Below are 20,187 nucleotides of genomic sequence, written 5' to 3'. Positions count from 1 at the left end.
TCCATCCATCCATCCATCCATCCATCCATCCATCCATCCATCCATCCTTCCATCCACCCATCCACAATGAGCTCCCACCAGCTTTCAGGAACACCCTTCCACACCTGCCTGACTCCAAATCCTTTGCCTCAGGCTTGAAGACAGCTGTCATGCTGCCCTGAGCCTTCTGCTCCCCAGCCTGAATGTCTCCATTCCTTTTCATCCATCCATGAATGGTTTCCAGACCCTTAGTTTGCTGGTCATCTTCTGTGAGAAGAGTTCAGTGGCCAGGGCGCCATATGCAACATGGTGCCCAGACCTGTCCCTACTACTCTGAACAGGACAGAAGATAGTAGGGCTTTTAGTGCCTCTGTTCTGTTGGCCTTTGACGCAACCTGGTCCTGCCTCATCTCTTGGCTGCCTAGTCCTGCTGCCATCATGGAGGATGTTTGAAATCCCAAAGTCCCCTCTCCACTTTACTGTGGAACCAGCTCCTTCCAGCCTCTTCTTGGGCAGCTGTTCTGTGAACCCAAGGGCAGGACTTTCCATGTAGGAGCACAGCCCACTGGTCATCAAATGTCTAAGCCTCGGGGTCAACTACCAACTCCCTGATTTTATGAGTTTACCTCACTCTACCTGCATTGATGCCTGCTTCATCTTATCTTGTTCATTTGTATCTGTCAAAAGCAATCTCAATTCTGGCTTAACTCTGTCTCCTGACCTCCTCTCATCAGCAGCTTGACAGCCAGGCCATCATTATTTATCTTCCTCCAAGTGGGGATAAAACGGTAGATCAAGGAGAAGTCAGGAATGGAGACCTGTAGCCCACAGCTCATGACCCCTGCCATGGGCAGAGGACCCAGCTGAATGGCCCCACCCCATTTCAGTGTCCACGCTCCTCAGATGAGGAAGTAGGATGCCCCAAGTCCACTACTCCTTGAGACAAACACAAGTGTCTCTGCTGAGGACCTCAGTGAAACCCAGGGTAAATGTGCCTACTTTGAAAAAAGGAAACAGCACAACAAAGTGAAAGAAATTCTTAAGTGCAAGTCAAAAGACCTGGGTTCAAATCACAGCTCTGACAATCTGCCTGTGCGACCTTGAGCCTTGGTTTCCTCATCTGTGTTGGAGCTGAATGGAGGCCCACAGTGCTAGCTTGCTCTGTGGTTCCTTACCCAGGGCATGGGGGTCCAGCTAGGGGGGCTTGCAGGGGCCCTTCAGCATTTCTCAGCCATGTTGCATGGAGACTCCCAGAGTCCCAGCAAAAATGTGCAAGGTCACTGCCAATGGCTCCATGGTGAAAGGGAGGGGAACAGAATGGCACCTTTATAGCAGCAGGTGAATGACTGCCGAGCCCAATGTACTACCCTTTTAATCAATCAACAGGCATTTAGGAGGCATCTACTGTGTGTCAGGCACTGTGCTAAAGCCATGGTGATACAAAAACAAAAAGGAAACCCTTCTTGCCCTCATGGGGCTGCTGTTCTAGCAGGAGAAGGTGATATGGACACAGTGACATATCTAAAATACAGGGATGGGGCAGCTAGGTGGTGCAATGGATAGAACACCAGCCCTGGAGTCAGGAGGACCTGAGTTCAAATCTGGCCTCAGACACTTACTAGCTGTGTGACCCTGGGCAAGTCACTGAATCCCAGTTGCCTAAATAAAATAAAATAAAATACAGGGATGGGGGCTCATTGGTCTACAGGGAAATTCCAGATGAGGAAACTCCCTCTCTCAGTGTGAGTCAGCACCCTCTTTGAAATGCAGACTCTTAGAGAGTGGCCTAGTCTATACTAATTGAATACAAGGTCATTTGGTGGGGAGGCATCATTGCCTGGGCAGATTGGGAAAGGCTTCCCATAGAATGTGGTGACCAAGTGGAGCTCTGAAGGAGGCAAAGGCTCTAAAGGCAGAGAGGAGGAGAGAAAGAGAGACAGGAGATGATGCTGGAGACCAGGCGAATGGAGAGAAAGGGATGGAGAGGAGAGATGTTCCAAAGACTGAAGTGATTGTCTGTGGGCAGCGAGTACAAGGGAAGAATTAAGGCTGGTGCTAAAAGGACCTGGGTGCCTTGAGACAGTGGTGCCCTCAACAGTAATAGGAAAGTTAAGAAGAAGAGAGGGTTTGGGGGGGAAGATAATGAGTTCTTTTTTGGACACAGTGAGCTTGAGACAGCCACAGGATGTCCAATGGCCAACAGACAGTCGGGGATGAGCCTGGAGCTCAAGGAGGACTGGATGTACAGATCTGGGAGTCGTCAGCATGGAAAGGATCATCGACTCAACGGGAGCGGAGGAGGTCACAGAGTATGGAAAGAAGAGAAATGGGCCCAGGACAGAGTGTTGGGGGGGTGATACTGGCAGTTAACCTCCAGAAGTCCAGCTATGTGCAGCAGTCATGGCTCAAGAAGTGCAAAGAAGGGCGTTCCTGAAGGATACCCTGTACCTGAAAGCCAAGGTGCACTGACCAAAGATGAGAGGAGTGTGGCCAAGCCATCCAGGCTCCAGCAGAGACATTCTCCCCCATCTCTGGCAAGAAGCCTTCCCCCAGCCCCCATGTTCAGGAGCTTTCCTGAACACTGCCTCAGTAGAGGAAGGACCTAGGCATGCAGGGCTCAAATCAAGAGCTCAAAAGCATTCCTTGCACTCCTGCTCTATGACCTGGGTGTGGGGTACACACAGACCAAAATGGCCAGTGGCCCCTGCCCGCCCAAGGCTTACATTATCCTGGGGGGACCCAGAGAAGTACATACAGATAGAAAGCAATTACAGGGTGGGGAAAATCACCAGCCCCTGGGAAGAAGGTGGTAGCCTGAGTTGAGACTGGCATGGGCCACCCAGAGGGGGAGGCTGGGAGCCAGGGCATTCTAGGCATGGAGATGGAGACAGAAGGAGGTCTCCCATAGTAGGTGGGCCACTTCGGTTCGTGCATAGAGTGAGTGACTCATCAGTTTGAAGAGGGAGGTTGAAGCTAGATTGGTAAGGATTTTCCAAAACCAGATTTGAATGGAAAGGCAGCAGGAGGCAGTGAGGCCAGATGTAATCAGACCTGGGCCTTAGAATAGGGCTCAGCAAACCCTGTCCTGAGGAACAAACCTGTCCGAGCTGTTCAGTGCAGGTAAATCCAGCTGTGTAAGAAACGTTCCTGCTTGGTGAACCAGAGAGGCTGTGAAGGCCGGGTGTCCAGTTAGGAGGCTGTTGTAGTCATTCAAGGGAGAGGTGAGGAGAGTACTGGGGGCAGGCTGGCTGTGTGAGTAGAGATGAGGGGTAGATTCCCAAAGACTTGGCCCCTGATGGTACACAGGCAGGCAGGGAGAGAGAGAAGCATCATGGATGCTTTCAAGGTTGCAAACCCTGCCATGGCTAGAGGATGCAAGAGTGTGGGGATATTGAGGCAGAGGAGACGGGGGCACAGGCTGGGGCATGGCTACATCCTTGGAGGAACATGAGGCTTGAGTAATGAACATGTGGGATGGTGAAGAGCTAATGTGTACGTGGTGGAAGCCATACTTACAAGACTTTCAGAGCTAAGAGCTCAGAAAACAGTCCATACATTAGACCGGAGAAAATATTCCCTGATAAATTCCTAAGAGGAAAAAAAGAGACCCACAATAAACAAAGTGAGTGAAAATGAGGCAAAACACAGTGACATTTGAAGCAGCGTGTGCTGGAGCGACCCTCACTGTGACTAGATAGTAACTGGACAGGGTCTGGCCATGAGTGAAGCCTTCCCAGAGCTCACTTGGAAGAGCAGGTGGCAAGCTGCCCCCAAAGGGGAGGCCACAAAGAGCCAAAAGCTGCCATCCTGTCTGGGGAGCGGCAGCTAGCAGCCCTCTACAGCTGATGCTGCCTCTGGGCAACTTTCAGCAAGCTGCTGGAGGAGTGGGTACTGCCAGGCACCCACTTTGCCAGGTTCTTTCTGGGCACCGGGAAGCCATGTCTACACAAAACAGTGGGTTCAAGGGGGAGGGAGAAATGGCCGTTCTCAATTCATCCTCCCAAACTGTCTCACTGTCCCACCATGATGAGACCGGCCTGGGAGAAGGAAGCAGCACCCCTTGGGATTGGCCTGGGGATCCAGGAGAAGAGAAAGAGAATTGAGGGGGAGGGCAGGGGCACAGGGGGGACTCAGGCAGGGATGAACTACAGCAAGGTTCTGACAGCTGATCCCCAGAACAGCATGGGGAGGAGACCAGATGGCTTGTATTTGTTTTTAAATACAAAACATTCTTCCTTAAGGAAGATCTTGTTGAACACAACATTAGTGAGACATCTTAAATGGGCTTTTAAATTCAACCAGGACATATGCTTTCAGTCTGAAAATAAATGATTGTTAAAGCTGGAGGCAGGAAGAAGCTTCAGGTTCAGAATCCCAACTGAGGCTGAAGCATCCTGATCAAAAAGTGCCCCCTGAAATCTGACATTTCCTTGGGGGCCCAAGCTCCCCTTGGGGCCTTCTAGGAGCCCTGAAGGGGATGCTGGCTTACGGAGCTCTGGGAGGTCTGGTCGCTAGAGAGGCTCATGCACCAGGCCAGTGGTGACCAGTAACGACCATCCTGGACCAGCTTGGCCAGGCTCCAGACCAGACTCAATGCAGCCAGTGCATTTTCAGCCTCAAGGCCTCTCCAAGAACATCTGCCAAGTCATCAAAGGGCAGCTGTGCAGATATAACCTAAATAAAGAAGCCCAAGATTCTTGGCACATGTCAGCATGGAATGTCCAGAGGATGAGATCATGGCACCTGTGGGTGAGCATGGGCCACTGAGGCCACACAGATTCATTTAAGGCAATTCATGGGCACCCCATTCCTTATGTTTTGGACTCATTTCTCCCTCCCTTAAGGATGTCTTGGGGCACTGAATGGTCCCTGGCTCAGGAAGGCTGCTGTTAAGGAATGGCCAGCTTGGGAGGATCTGAGTATGGGCTCTGGGCTGGGCCACATTTGCTGTGTAGTGACCTGGCCAAACATAGGGAACCCCTTCCCGCCCAGGTCAGCTTTAGGGGATAAATGTTTTGACCCTTGGAGCTCATTAGCTGAACAGTCACAGGCTTACAGTCTACACCAAGGGAGACTGTGTCACCCTCATCGGCAAGGCTTGGGGTCCTCAAGGGTTCAGTGTAGTTAGAGGCATCTGACTTGTCTTTAGGGCACTTCTACTGAACCTTTGCATATCCAAACCTGAGTCTGCAGCCCTTATGAATGACTGTGGTCAACCAGCTCCCCACCTAGCAGCCTGCCCCTGGCATGTAAACAGGCTGCTGTCAGGAGGAAGACAGCATGCATACATTCTGGGAGCCCAGGACACGCTGCTGAACCCCTTGTCTTGTCAACTCAGATGACTCACATCATATTCATTTTACAGCTGAGGAAACTGAGACTTCAGTGACATGCCCAGAGTTATACAGCTGTTATGTGTCAAAGACTAAATTTGAACTCAGGTCTTCCTGACTCCAGGCTCAGCTCTATCTACTGTGCTACCTAGCTAGCACAGTATGACTTCTACTCGTATGACCTTGAACCAGCCCCTGCACCTCTCATCAGTCATAGTTGATAAACATTTATTAAACATCTACTATACAACTGGCATTATAAAAAGATGGATATTCTAATGCATTGTTGGTGGAACCAAGAATTGAGAAAGCAATCTAGAATCATGCAAAGAGTGTGAATAAAATGGTCCATGCTCTTTGACCCAGAGCTTCACAACTAAAGATACACTACTCCAAGATGTTAAATGACTCAAGAAGGGTCCATATAACCCAACATATTCATAGAAACACTTTTTTTGTCCTAGCAAAAAAACTAAGAACAAAGCAGATGCTAGGCAATTGGGAAGAGGTAAATTGCTGCTCATGAAGGTGATGAAACATTAATGTGCAGATGAATAGAGAAAACCAAGAAAGGATTGCTGTGAACTGATACAAAGGGAAGTGAGCAGAGCCCAGACAACAGCACACACAAGGAGGCAACAACTTTGCCTGAGAGCACCAGAACAGCACCAACTGCAGTTGGATGGGAGCTAAGCTGGGGCCTTCCTCCCTTCTCTGTAGGTGGGGTGGGCTCCTCCTTCCCTCCCTCCCTCCCTCCTTCCTGCCTCCCTCCCTCCCTCCCTCCTGCCTTCCTCCCTTCTCTGTAGGTAGGGTGGACTCCTCCTTCCCTCTCTCCCTCCCTCCCTCCCTTCTCTGTGGGTTGGGGTGGGGTCCATCCTCCTCCTCCCTTCCTCCCTCCCTCCTTTTGCAGGGCAGGGGAAGGGCGAGGGGAGGGGCTCTGAGGGGGAATGCACTGACTCTGAAGGTATCTAAAACCATGTTTGAGTCCAAGGTGTAACCACCATCTGCCCACGGGACAGCATGCAGGCATTCAGTCTGCCCAATATTGACCATGAACCCCACCCAGGGTACCAGAGGTGTGGTACCTGGAAGCTTTTGCCTGTTCTCTGCTCCCTGGCCTTCCCAAGGCTCTCTGGAAGCCTCTTCTTTAGGAGCTGGCCAGCTTCACTGGTCCTTCCTCCCACCCCTTTCAGCTAAGGTGGATCTGGGCAGTCAGAGAACATGCGCCCACCCCCCTCACTTGGCTGGTAAGCTCGCAGGGAGGTAAGGAGAGTACTCACAGTTTGTGAAGACTACTGAGTCCAGCAAACACCTGAGGGCTCAAGCAGCCAATCCTGTTATTCGAGAGATCCCTGTGAGGAGAGACCACATTGTCATGTTTCATTCTACTCAATCAGGGACAGTCTGTACCTGAGCCCTTCAGAACGTCTTGGTCACTACAGGCTGGATGTGCTCTGCTAACGAGAATGGCAATCCCGTCCATTGGCTCCCTGGTGCTTGCATCCCAAGCAGAGCCTTCTGGAGGGCTAGTGGCTGGGCTGAGGTAGGGCAGAAAGATAGGGCCAGGTAGCACCAGCACTACCACTGAGCCTTGGTTTCAGATCTTGCTGGGTCTCCCTGCCCTTGGTGTTGCAAACAGACTGAATGCGACGTGGGAGAATATAGCCCTGTGTGGAACCAGCTCCTCTCTTGGGGTGTTCATCTGCAGGGCTGAAGCACCAGGGCAAGGGCACAGCTGGGCCCTCTTCCAGCTGTGCCCCTGCTGTGAGTCTCCAAGCCCATCCCCAAACCCCACTGTTTCTATACTTGGGAGGAACTCAGGCAAGAGAGAGGAAAAGGTGTTCAAGGATGTGGCCAGGAATTTCACCTGAATAATATTTCCCTAGGATACCACATGAAGGTGGAAAGAGAGGTGGAGGTGAAGATGGGGTGAGAGGTTGGGTTGAGAGGATGGGGTGAGAAACAGTTTCCCAGGAAAACAAGCCCCCATAGGAAGCTCCTAAAGTAGAGTCTACCTCCCAGAAAGCTACTGGGAGGAAGGCCATTGTCTGCACCAGGAACCAGGGAAAAGCCCCCAGGGGTTCTGAAAAGTGCTGTGCTGACCCAAGCAAGTGCCAGACCCCAAACCTGCTAACTGGATGAGTGTGGGCCTGCCAGGGCAGCTCTAGGTCTCACTTACATCTTTCAGATACCAACACCTAAAAGCGGCCTCTGCACTAGACTCCATGTAAGACACTTATGCTGCTGACATTTATGTTCTTGAAGTTGGAGCCCATGTGGTGCCCCCTAGTGGTACCCCCCCCTCCTTATGGACTTTTACCCCCCACCCCCATCTCTTGGAGCATACATAGGCCCCAGGGACCACAAAAGGCCAGCAACCCCAGAGCAATGAGCCCAGGGTGAACCCAAAGTCAGGGAAAGGAGAGGGACTGAGCAAAGTCACTAATTCCTATGGCCTCAGCTGAGCAGCACCTGACTAGTCATGAACTGAGGAAGGAAGTAAAACAGGCAACATTATCATCATTAAAAAAAAAAAATCCCCATCTTGGAACAACTCTAACAGTGGCTCACACATCTAGCCCACTTTACAAAGCTCCCATGTCACAATTCTCTGGTGAGGGAGTTAGAGTCAGTTTCCCCATTGCTGTCTTTAGGGCACAGAAAATGAATTTCCTTCCATTTGGATCTTCTGCATTTGCATTTCAAAGACCCCATCCAACTCTGATTTTCTCTTGTCTTAGAACAAATATTTGAAAGTCACTGATTCTATGAAAAGCCTATTTTCCCCCTAAAAGATTATACTCAATTTTACAAGATAAGTCATTATTGGATGTAAGCCATTTTCCTTTGAAAGCATTTTCCAATTTTTTTTCTTTCCTCTCTCATTGATGATATTACATAATTCTGATTCAACTTCCTTTCTCTTTATGATTGCTTGAAGTATTTTCTCTTTAACTTGTAGACTCCAGAACTTGGTAATCACATTTCTCAGAGAATTAAACCTAAGGTTCCTACCTTATATAATCCTATGAATTTGGTACATTTGTTCTGTGGCTTTAATGCATCCAGGAAATTTTGTTTTATGATTTCCTTAAATAGGTATTCAGATTTTGTATTGATTTCATCGTGCTGCTGCTGTTGCTGTTGTTTTCTGGGAGTGCGATTCTTAAATTATCTCTTTAAAAGTTCTATTTCAGCTCCATTTTAAAATGTAGCTAATTTATGTTCTAATTGTTCTGTCTTTTGGCTTTGACGTAGCATTTTTTGTACTCTCGTTGAACTGCTTAATTCTACCTCTTCCATTCATGTTTAAGATTGCCAGTTGCCAGCTAATGTCTTTTGGCTTCTATTCTAAGCTATTTTCTCCATCTTTTTCATTAAGAATTTTAATTTTACTCCTGTATTTCTTTTTCCTTATATTTGCTTTCCTAGCACTTAGCACACTGCCTAGCAATATGGTTGTTCAGCCATTCAGTCATATCCAACCCTTGGACCATATTGTGCCAATACTGTCCAATGGGTTTTCTTGGCAAAGATACCACAGCGGTTTGCACTTCCCTGCAGGGGATAAATACAAACAGAGGTTAAGCGACTTGCCCAAGGTCACATAGCTAGTAAGTGTCTAAGGCCAGATTTGTACTTAGGTCATCTTGATTCCAGACGCAGTGCTCTATCCACTGAGCTGCCCGTAGCTGCTTCCCTGGCACATAGTAAGTACTTAATAAATGTTTATTGCTATTGTTGTTATTAAATAAAATATTTCTGTTGTGTTAAAGGAAATTGCTTCAATTCCTATATTTTATAGTATTTCTAATACATATACATGTTGTATTTATCAGAGGCATTTTGTGCATTCATTGTTAATATGAGATATAATATGGATTTTTGGCTAATATTGAACTATCCTTGAATTACTGGCAGAAATCCAATATGATGATCATATTTTTGTTCTAATATAATATTCCATTTGTCTGTATTTTCCTTAATGATTTTGTGTCAATAGCTACGACTACTATTTGGGGGATGAGCTTTCTCTGGTTCAGAGAGTTGGATGTTAGTTGGACAATAGGAAAAACTTTGTAGTCAGGACAGCTAAGGAGTGACCCTGCTAAGTAGCTAAAGTGAAATTCAAGCCCAGGTTTCTTGATTCAAAATCCAGAACTCAATTCACCTTGTCATGCTTCCTCTCATTACAGAGTTGTCATGTTTATCTCTCATTGCTTTCTGAATTAAATCTGTGTTTGTCTCAAATCATAACGGCAACTCTGATTTTCTAGAGTCAGATGATTTTATATGGAGAGAAAAGGAGAGAGAGACAGAGACAGATACAGATAGTACTATAACATTTGCTAAGGACTTTACATTTGTTATTTCACTTAATCCTCACAATAACCCTGTGAAGTAGGTTTTAGTATTATCCCATTTTACAGAAAAGGAAACTGAGGCTGAGAGAGGTGAAATGACTTGCCCAGGCTTATACAGCTAGTGAGTATCTGAGGCAGGCTTGGAACTCAGGGCTTCCTGATTGCAAGGTGCACACTCCACCCACTATGCCACCTAGTTCCTACACGAGTTTCCAAGCTCTCTTTTAAAACTTGAGATTGTTAAAAGAAAATATAATAGAAATAATAATAATAAATGTTTCCAATTGGTATAATTTTATTAACCAGTCTGAAATTCACTTCATTTTAGCCATTAATACTGATGGTTATAATTATAAAATATATTGCTTTTTTTTCCTCTCTCTCACTCAGTCACGTAGTTTGAATTGCCAGTCAAAGGTATGACCTGACTTACTTTTCTAGGGTCAGTATAACACTAGCTTTTATATACACAGATAGTCCACCTGGACCCTCAGCCACAACCACAAACTTTCACTGCCAGACTTTTGTCTACACACTGACCATCCCCCAGGCACACACAATCTCAAATCTGATTTCAACCTTGGATTTTTATGAACATAAATGATCTGACTGATAGGCACACATAGAATGACACAGCATTGCTGAACGAGCCTCGCAGGTTTTTCAGTGTCCCCACCTTACCTCCCTGTTACTCTTTCGCAGGTAGACACATCATTCTGGCAATAGTGACTCTCCCATTCCTCTGCCCCTCCCCCCTTTCTTGTTTACTCAGTATCTACGATGCCTGCAATCAAATCATTCCTCTTCTTAGCTTTCCTTTCCTTTGCCTTTTAAATTCTTGTTTCCTTGTTTTTTATGTTGTTCTGGAGGCAACACAATTTGGAGGGCTCTGAGGGAGACTCTAAAACTCTCTGGAGGAGGGGAGGACACCAAATAACTGGGGGAATTATAAACATTATTCCTCTTCGGGGAAAAAAGACAATTGAGAGGGCTTCCGTGACAACCTGCCTCTGTGTCTACTTTCTAATCCTTACAAAATCTTTATAAGGATACATCATCTTCCATCAAGGTCATCTTTGATTGAGCTATGAGAACAGGACAGGCTTGCATAAACAGTAGTGTAGAGAAGAGCCCACCTTTACAGTCACTCGATTGACTGAAAAGTGCAGCGAATGCCAGGCCCCGCCATGCTGAGGGTTTGTGGGAGAATTCCGTAAAAGAAAATGCTGTCTGAAAAGCTCTCCTCCAAAACCATGTCTCCAAAGCACCTGGTGGAATCATGAAAGAGTCTTTGAAAGGGCAACAATGGTGATGATCCTCTGATTATTATGATGAATGAGGAGGCATTAAACGCCAGGCAGGTTCACCAATCAGTCAACAAGCACCTGTCATGCGCCAGACACTGTGCTAAGTAGGGGAGGGTGGGATTCAAAGAAAGGTAAAAACCAACTCTGTGCTGAGGGAGCTCACATGGCAGTGAGGGAGACAACGTGTGAACAGCAATGTAGAGCAAGGTTCAAAGAGGATAAATTGGAGAGAACCAGCCCAGGGCCAGCTTTCAGGAGGGGTTCTCTACGAATGAATATCATTTACTAAGTGCTAGGCACTAGGCTAAATGCTAGAAATATGAGACAACAGACATTCCCTGCCCCCATGGAGCTTACTTTTGAATAGAGGAGGGAGGAGACAATACACAGAGCTGAAGAGTGGCCAGAAGAGAGGTTTGGTCAGGGCAGTCACAAGTCAGGGCTGTTGTCAGAGGCAGGGATCAATCTATTGTAGCACCCTCTTCAGAGGTCAAGGTCATATTGGTTTCATTCCTGTGTCAGGAACAGGAGGTGTAAAGTATGTCTGTGTAGGGAGTAGGAGGGCATGCTTTACAGAAGGCAGTAGACAGGAAGGTGGTTGGCCTGGAGTACAATCAGGGGTTTCAGACTGACTGGAGATAGTGGGTTTGGACTCAGGGTGACTCCAGGGTGGCTTCTCCAGGTGCTCCGGCTTGAAGATGACATGGTTGCATCAAGCCTGGAACCTTCAGAGGCCCCGGTACAGCTTTATGAAGACTGAAAAGAGTTTGCTCCACATAGGAAAAAAACCAATTGGATAAAGAAGTGCTATTGCCTGGGCAAATATGCAGCTGAAAGGACTGCCCTTTGAGCTGGACCATCCATGTCTATATCTTGGGCTGGCCTAGGAATGGATCAGGACCTGGGTCCAGAAATGAATGGGAGAAGATGAGGCTGAGCTGCCTTGAAAATATTACACTAGCACTTTATAAAAGTAGGTTTTATTGATGAGTTTTGTTTTTGCTGCCCAGACTTTCCCCTGTTACTTTCCCCTCACCCCAGCCCTAGAGAGCCATCCCTTGTAATAAAGATGTTTTTTCAGAAAAAAAAGAAAAAGAGGAAGATTGTTTTTAGAATCAGTAAAAAAAAAAACCAATCAATTCATTAAAAAAACCCCTGCCATTGGATGGGATGTCCTGTACCACAAAGGACTTTGAATGTCCTCAACTTTTCCTCCAAAACAAAGGGTTATCTTTCCCATGCCAATATTCCTCTGGTGATATTGGGTTGGGAAGCATGGGACACTGGTTGTCAAAGGACCCAAAAGACTGTAGGACACTGGTTGATGCCTGTGACCATCCTTGGGCTAATACCCAAGGGATTTTCCAGGGATAAGTTTCATGCAAGAAAAGGGTGTAAAAGTGGTGATTAGAAAAGTATGACCCTTCATGGAGGTGGAGCAGGCATGTGGACAACAGGATATCTATCGGTCAGCTCACCAGCAGGCTCTTTTGTCATGTATACAGAGCTGAAAGAAGTGTCCTAGCACATTTTCTGGGCTCCCATGGAGGACTGGCAGAAAGGACAGGAGGAAAAGGATAGGAGTCAGATAGGGAGATGAGCCCCACAAGGGCTGATCAAGCAGTGAGGGCATCACTGGAGGAATTGCCCATGTCATAGAACAGAGATCTAGCAGTGGATGGAAGGGAGACAGACAGTGGGATTCAGTTGTAAATGCTGTGGGTTTATTTTTGCACTGATCTCTGCTCCCTCCCCCTCTCCCAGGTAGTGTACGCCCTTTAACTGTCAATCCGAAAGACCACATGGAAGCTGGGCATTAGTGAATCAAGTCAGAACCTTGGTGGCTGACACAAAGGTTTCTGTCATTCTGCCATTTCCACTGAGATCATCCTCCTCTCCTCCCCCACTAGACACTTGAAACAGTGTGGGTGATATTTTAGCAAAGTAGAAAGAGCACCCAGCCTGGAGTCAGGAAGACCTGAGTTCAAATCTGGCCTTAGACACTTGCCAGCGGTGTGATCCTGGGCAAGCCACTTAACCCTGTTTGCCTTGGTTTTCTCATCTATAAAATGTGCTATAGAAGGAAATGACAAACCACTCACATCTTTGACAAGAAAACCCCAAATGGGGTCATGAAGAGTTGGACAGAACTGAAAAAATAAAAACAAAAACAACTGAACTGAAACAGCATTGATTATGCTAAGCTCAGTGACAGGGACATGAGGGCACTTTGGGAATTCCAAGGATCTCCCTGAGAGGCAGAGGGCACAAGTCACAGGCAGGCAGATTTCAGCTCCATCCAAGGACAAATTTCCTGATATTGGAGCTGTCCAGTGCTGAACTGGGTTCCTTGAGAGAGGGGTGGTCCTCCTTCACTTGAGGTCTTTAAGCAAAGCCTAGAGGATGTGTTTGGTGTTTCAAAGGGGAGATTCTCAGTCAGGAATAGATTTGATTTTAATTTCTATAGTGTTTTAGGGTTTACATCATTCAATTTCAAAATACTGTTCAAGGATCTCTCTGGAGCTCCAGAACCACCTCCCCTTCTGCCTGGGAGACAACTCCACCCAAAGGCGGTGGCCCCAAAGCATCACAAAGTCAACATGTCCTAAACTGATCCATCGTATTTTCCCCTAGATCCACACTTCCCTGTTTTTGTCATATCCACCACCAACTTCATCCTGGTTCACAGTCTCAGGGGAATTCTTGACTGGGTCCTCTACAACATCTCAACATTTGTCCCCTTCTCTCCGCTCTTACGATCACCCCCAAGCACAGGCCCCCATCATTTCTCACTTGGACAGCAATAGCCTTTTGATGTGCTTGCCTTCCTCCAGCTTCCCCCTTCTCCAATTCATTTCCCTCACAACTGACATCTAGGGGGTACAGTGAATAGATTACTGGACCTAGAGTCAGGAAGACTTGAATTCAAACTCAGCCTCATATGCTTACTAGCTGTGTGATTCTTGGTAAATCCCTTTACTGCTGTCTCCTTCAGTTTCCTAATATCTAAAATGGGGATGATACTAGCATCTACTTCCCAGGATTGTTATGAAGATTAAATGAGATGAGGGGCAGTTAGGTGGCACAGTGGATACAGCACTAGCCCTGAAGTCCTGACGAGTTCAAATTCAGCCTCAGACCAAAAATTTGACACTTACTAGCTGTGTGACCCTGGGCAAGTTACTTAATCCCAATTGCCTTAGAAACAAGATTAAATAAGATAATATTTGTGAAGCACTTTGCAAACCTTAAAGCACTATACAAATCCAGCAATCATTATTATTGCATTATTAAAATAATATTCCCAAGACATAGTTCAGAGTACATCCCTCCTCTTTTTAGAAGGATCAAGTAGGTCCCTATTACCTCTCAAATAAAATAAAAAGCCATCAGCTTAGAATTTGAAGCTCTAATCTACCTTTGCACCTCATTCCATAACCTCACCCCCACACACTCCGGGTCCCAGGAACACTGGTCTATGGGCTATTCCCCATACCCTCTGGGCTGGTGTATGTAGACAGTGCATCTTCTAGACCAGAGCTGTCCCCCCTGCATCCAAGCCCTCTGTTCAAGGCTAGACTCAGGTGCTTCTTCTTACAGAAGGTCTTCCCTGATCCCACCAGTCATTAATGCTTCTCCCTCTTCCAATCACTGTGCATTTTACCATCTGATTACATATTGCATCCCCCCATGGGGTGGAAAAGCCCATGGCAGACAGAAGCTTCTCTTCTTATCCTTCTGTTCCCAGTGCCTTGCCATATAATAGGCACCTAATAAATGACTGGTGACCTCAGTTGAGTCTCTGTCCTCAAGGAGCTTAGTATCATCTTGGAAAGAAAGGAACAAAATCAATGGAACATGCAGAGAACAAAAACAGGTCATGCAGTAAATTAGCCAATTAAATACTAATTCCTTCCAGCAGAAGATAAATACTGAGTAGTTCAGAGAAAGAAAGATGTCAGAGAGGGCTGCTGCCCCTGCAAGGGCAGAGAAGGGACTTGGATTTGTATTGGACTCCAAATGATGGGCAGCCCCTGGCGAGAGGGCCAAGAGGGAGGGAGGAGACAGATGAGTGCCTGGTCACACCCATTACACTGCTCAGATCTTACCATTGCCATTGGACTGTAATAAATCCAGTGACACCGTGCCCAACCCAGCAAGTGGAACATGCCCCATGTTTGATGCGAAGTTCAAATGGATGCCTGTGTGACTTCACATCCACGTGTGGGGGGGACCTGAACAATTCTGGCTTCTGACACGGATTTGTTCTTGAGGGGCATCTGATTACATCGTTGCTGGCAGCTCCTGTTGGAGCTTCTGTGACTTGCTTGGGATCACATCGCAAAGCTAGTATGTAGCAGAGGGGGCACTTGAACCCAGGGTTCGAGGTTCTGAGACTGGCTTTCTGTCCACCAAACCATCCTGCCATTCATGAAATAGAAGATCATGACTTCTCCATAGAGATACTTTGCAAACCTATGCATTCAGTTGTGGATATCACAATCACCACCGCTAGCCCCATTAGGAACCTGCCTACCAGGATGGAAGGGCCTTGGACACATTTTGAACATAATTGACTCCAGGCTGCCAGGTGCATGATGGAAAGGAGTCTCTGACTGGTTGCACGGCTGGGCCTTGGCCATTTTAGACATCTCGAGCCAGCCCTCTTTCTTTACTTCAATAAATCAACGGAAAACACTTAGAGGGGATGATCTCTGTTCCTTAGCACTGCTGTCCAATGTTTGGCTTGAAGCTCTCCTTCTTACTTTATTTTCTAAGCCAATATCTCTTTGTCAAAGGTAATTGGTTAAATGGAACAAAGGCATTGATCTTTAGACACTCACCGAGCAGGAAACATGCCAGAAAGGGGGCTCGAGCTGACTCCTTGCTCAGTTGCTCAGTAGCTCCCAACTCTATGTGACCCCTGGACTTTTGTCTCTGGGGTTTTCTTGGCAGAGATACTGGAGTGGTTTGCCATTTCCTTCTCCATTGTCCTCATTTTACAGACAAGGAACTGGGTCAGATAAAGGTTAAGTGACTTGCCCAGGGTCACACAGCTGGTAAGTGTCTGAAGCTAGATTTGAACTCGGGTCTTCCTGACTCCAGGACCAGCACTCTATCCACTGAGCCACCTAGCTGCCCCTACAACAACAACAACAACAACTCCCCCTCCATTTTTGTAAATGAGGAAACTAAGGCATAGGGAAAAAATGAGTTGTCTAGGGCCCCACAGCTAATCCAGGTCTGGGACAGGGCTTGAGCGAGGCTCAGGCCTTCCGACCTCCTACATCCCATCCCCTGCACCCTTCAATGCCCCAGCAGGCAGGGGCAAGATGGTACTTACAGACGTTTGAGCTGCGGCAGACCAAGAAATGCTCTGGGCTCCACCACACTTATCAAATTGTCCTTCAGGTCCCTAGAGAGAAGGAGAGAAAGTGCAGTCAGACCCGGTCTCAGAGAACCAGGGAGCCCCAGACCAAGGAGAAAGAACACAGGGAGCCATCAGCCCTGCCCTTCCCTGAAGCCTTCAGGCCTGGAAGAAAGGACAGAAACAGGTCGTCAGGGCTGCTGCACATGAGGGGAAGGTTTTCTGTTCCATCGCCCTGCACACACTCAGCAGAACAGACTAGCCACACTGATAAGTTCAGGTTTGGGGGGAGTTAAGAGACTGTTTAGCAAGGGGACACATCATGAGGATTGACAGTCCACGGTCCTGCTGAGGGAAGCAATTAGGCTTCAGGGCCAATGGTCCTCTGCCGGCTGCCACCATTCATTTTCCAGCCTGGGGTGCAGGAGGGGAGACTGTGCTGGGTGTGAGCAAACTCCCTCCAAGGGCAGGACCCTGCTCAGCAGCCCCAGGCTCAGCCAAGAGGTGGACCAAGAGACAGTGGGGCATTGGCTCTGGCTGCTGTGGCGGCTTCCATGTGCACGAGGGTCAGCCGGGGGTCCCGGCTCCAGAGGAAACCCAGGTGAATTACTGCTCATGAAGGACTCAGGGAAACCCTCCCTCCCTCCTCATTTCCTCCTCACTCACTTCCTCCTCCCTTCCTCCCTTCCTCCCTCTCTCCCTCCCTCTTCTGTCCCTCTCCCCTCCCTCGTTTCCTCCTCACCCACTTCTCATTCCCTCTCCCTCCCCTCCTCCTCACTCCTTCCTTCCCTTCTCACTTCCTCCTCCTTTCCTCCCTCCCTCTCTCCCTCTCTCTTTCCTCACTCCTTCTTCACTCCTACCCCCTCTCCTCCTTCAGACATTTAAGACATTTCCACAAGCTCCCTCCTCTCCCTGTTTGTCCAGGATTCAGCTGGAGACCCTGATGGAGTAACTCATAGCAGAGAGGGGGGCTCTCCAGGTCCTTCCCGCCTTCCTTTCTTTGATGTCATTTGTTACCTATTCCTCTGAATTTAGACCAGCTGGTTCAGGTGGTCCTTACTATAGGCTGAACATGAGCAGCCTTTTATTACCACATATAAGATTTGGTGGAGAATCCAGCGGAGGCCTTTTCAGACAAAAGGGAGGGAGCGTGAATATACTTCCCTCACCATGGATTCCATGGAATTTTCATAGAATGCTTTTCCTCCAATGCCAGTGGCCTCCAGGGCCCCAAATAGTCACAAGTCAAAGGCCAGTCCATATCGTCTTTACATGGAAAGCATTACAAAAATGGGCAATTTGAAATGAAAATTGTCAGATGCATTTGTTAATGTAAGACTGCTCCATTGGTCTCTAGGAAGCCAGCTTTGCCTTGACCTAGAGGAAGTGGTGGATGACACTGGCTGCCCAGGTCTGGGCTTTGGGAATGTATGCTGTTGTCTCTATATGTGACATGCTGCCCCCTCCCATATCCACCCCGCCCCCCCACCCCAACCCAGGACACCTGCTGTCCAGGGCTGTTGTCTATATCGATGACACCCCTCCCCACCTGAAGGACACCCACTGCCCAAGTCTGGCTCTGGGACAATGGCTGGGCTGTTGCCTCATCCTCCCCTGTCCCCCACCCCCATCCCCTTCACCAGAAGAGGAAGGGGGATAACTGCTCTGCCACCTGGGTCTTACAGACCATAGCTCTCTCTATACCAGGGTCTTAACCAGCGGCTCATGAGCTGGATTTTAAGAAACATTTCGATAACTGTATTTTGCTACGCATTTTATTTTATGTCTCTAAAAACGTGCTTGTGAGTGGGCAACCACAGGCTTCCCCAGATGCTGCCCGAGGGGTCCAGGGCATAACTCTGAACTGAAACACCAAGGTGAGGTTTCCAACTAATCCTCAATGCGCTTCCCACGGAAAGTTTTAAGATAACAGAGAAGCTTACACATCTGGTCCTCTCTGAAGCTCAGCATCTCTCTGTACATCTCTGCCCTGGCACCCCAGGATGCCCTCTGGCTGAGGATTCTTTCAGATGGGGATGGGCTTGCACAGGGCCCCCTGAATGCCCCTCTTGCCCCCGGTGGCACGTGCTCGGTGTTGGCACCCAGGCTCACAGTCTAGAGAGATAGTATTATTATCTCAGATAAAACTATCTTTGTAAAGTGCAGCTCTGCATTCAATGGAAGGGGTTGGCCCACAGCTGGGCCCGACATCTGGGCAGACTGTCCTTGACTGGGCCTCCTGGCCCTCCCCATGATCCCACTGGGGGCCTTGTCCTGGCAGAGGCGAAGCCTGCTAATGAAGATGTGGCCCCCACCAACTGGCGCTCCAGTTCCTCCCCTGCCTGGCCCACCCTGGGACCATTCCTATGGTACCGTTAAGGGGGTGTGGGGGGTGATCAACTTGGGATGCCTCAGGGAGTAAGGGGCAGAGTCTTGGATGACAGATTCCCTGGGGATGGAGAGATAGGACACCTTACAGAGGAAATGAGAGAGGCCCCAGAGGAGATAAGATCTGCACACGGGCATCCAGTAATAGCTGGGATAGGATTCCTGGCTCTTACTCTGTAGCACGATGCCCCAGTTCCTGCGCTAGAACATGGGCTGTGGAATGATGCCCCTGCCCTCTGGCCTCTTCCCACCCTGCCCCTCTGACTGCTGAGAGCCGGCCAGTGCAGTGCCAGGCACACAGTAGGTGCTGTCCCTCTGGCTGCCAAGGGCTGGGCTGGCACGGTGCTGGGCACATAGTAGGTACTCGGCAAAGAACTGACTGACCAGCTGTGCTGTACACATGATGGCCTGGGAATGATGCCCTGCCTGCCCACTCTCTCCTCCCTTGACAGTGCCTAGGGAAAGCAGATTTCCACAGCTTCTGCTAGGAAATGAGAAGTTCCAGGGAACAAACACCAGCATTTTAGGCCTTTTTTTTTGACTCTCAAGAGCTGCTGTCTTCTTGGAGAGGCACCTCCAGGAGCATCCTGGCTTCTCCCAGCTCGGATGCCAATGATGCCCAGATCTACCTCTGATGAGAAGGCCCTGGCCTGTTCTTGGGGGACTATCCCCTAGCCCCTAATTCTTTTTTTTCAACAAAACCTCTGATCTCATCCTTTTTCTTCCTTCTGTGAGTTGCCTGCACACGTACACATGTGTGTATTCATATACAACATACACACAGTACAATACAGACATGCACACACACGTGCACCCACAGGCCTTCCTCAAACCCCAATTCTTCATTTCCAGCTCTGCATCCTATTGAGCACCCTAAAAGTCATGGCTAACATGGAAACTTCCCACATCCCCGTCCAGGGCACTGGCTGTGATCGCACACTGTGGAGTCCTTTCAATGAATTTTCCTTAAGTACCAGTTTTGCACATGCTACTGGGCTAGGTATTGTGGGCGGGGTGGGGGACAGTCCGTGCCTCTGAGGATTGCAGAGACTGCTGGGAGACAAGAAAGGGAATAAGTAGAAAAGAATAGGAGAGACAGAGCCAGGAGCCAGCCAGACAGCCAGAGCCCCCTTCTCACTCCTCAGTGACCCATCCTTCACCCTGCTGTCCACATCGTCTTCCTTATGCATAAATCAGATTATGGAACACCTCCTGCCCCAAAGTCTCCCACAGCTCCCACCTAGGCTCTGCCTTGTCTCTCCAGAGCAACAGGCCTAGTCAGCCTGATTCACACATCTCTTGGTCTCCGGCCAAACTGGGCTCCCCAGGCTCTCTCTCTCGTGGCCACGCATCTCTCCCATCCTGCCCTGTGTGGACACCAAACCTCCTCTTCCTTCTCTTCCTCCTCTCCCTCCTCCTCCTCTCCTCTTCTTCCATCTCCTCCTCTT

At 48.4% G+C, this 20,187-nt stretch overlaps 1 protein-coding gene across 3 annotated transcripts in view; it reads right to left on the bottom strand.

The window, feature by feature from the left end:
• ADGRA1 (adhesion G protein-coupled receptor A1) overlaps window positions 1-20,187 on the bottom strand; it is a 300,070-nt gene that overhangs the window by 189,839 nt on the left and 90,044 nt on the right. The window contains exons 3-5 of one of the 3 annotated variants that reach the window (XM_027840488.1): window positions 16,328-16,399; window positions 6,593-6,664; window positions 3,496-3,567 (exon numbers count right to left, since the gene is read on the bottom strand). In XM_027840488.1, coding sequence (XP_027696289.1) covers window positions 3,496-3,567; window positions 6,593-6,664; window positions 16,328-16,399 — 216 coding nt within the window. Of the gene's footprint in view, window positions 1-3,077; window positions 3,241-3,495; window positions 3,568-6,592; window positions 6,665-16,327; window positions 16,400-20,187 lie in introns of those variants that run through there. The other 2 variants (XM_027840489.1, XM_027840490.1) reach the window with 2 other exon arrangements.

The sequence above is a fragment of the Vombatus ursinus genome, unplaced genomic scaffold (genome assembly GCF_900497805.2).
Source record: "Vombatus ursinus unplaced genomic scaffold, bare-nosed wombat genome assembly UNPS02014845.1, whole genome shotgun sequence".
Classification (NCBI taxonomy): domain Eukaryota; kingdom Metazoa; phylum Chordata; class Mammalia; order Diprotodontia; family Vombatidae; genus Vombatus; species Vombatus ursinus.
The sequence above is the reverse complement of the archived record's forward strand: the minus strand, read 5'-3'. Positions and strand labels throughout refer to the sequence as shown.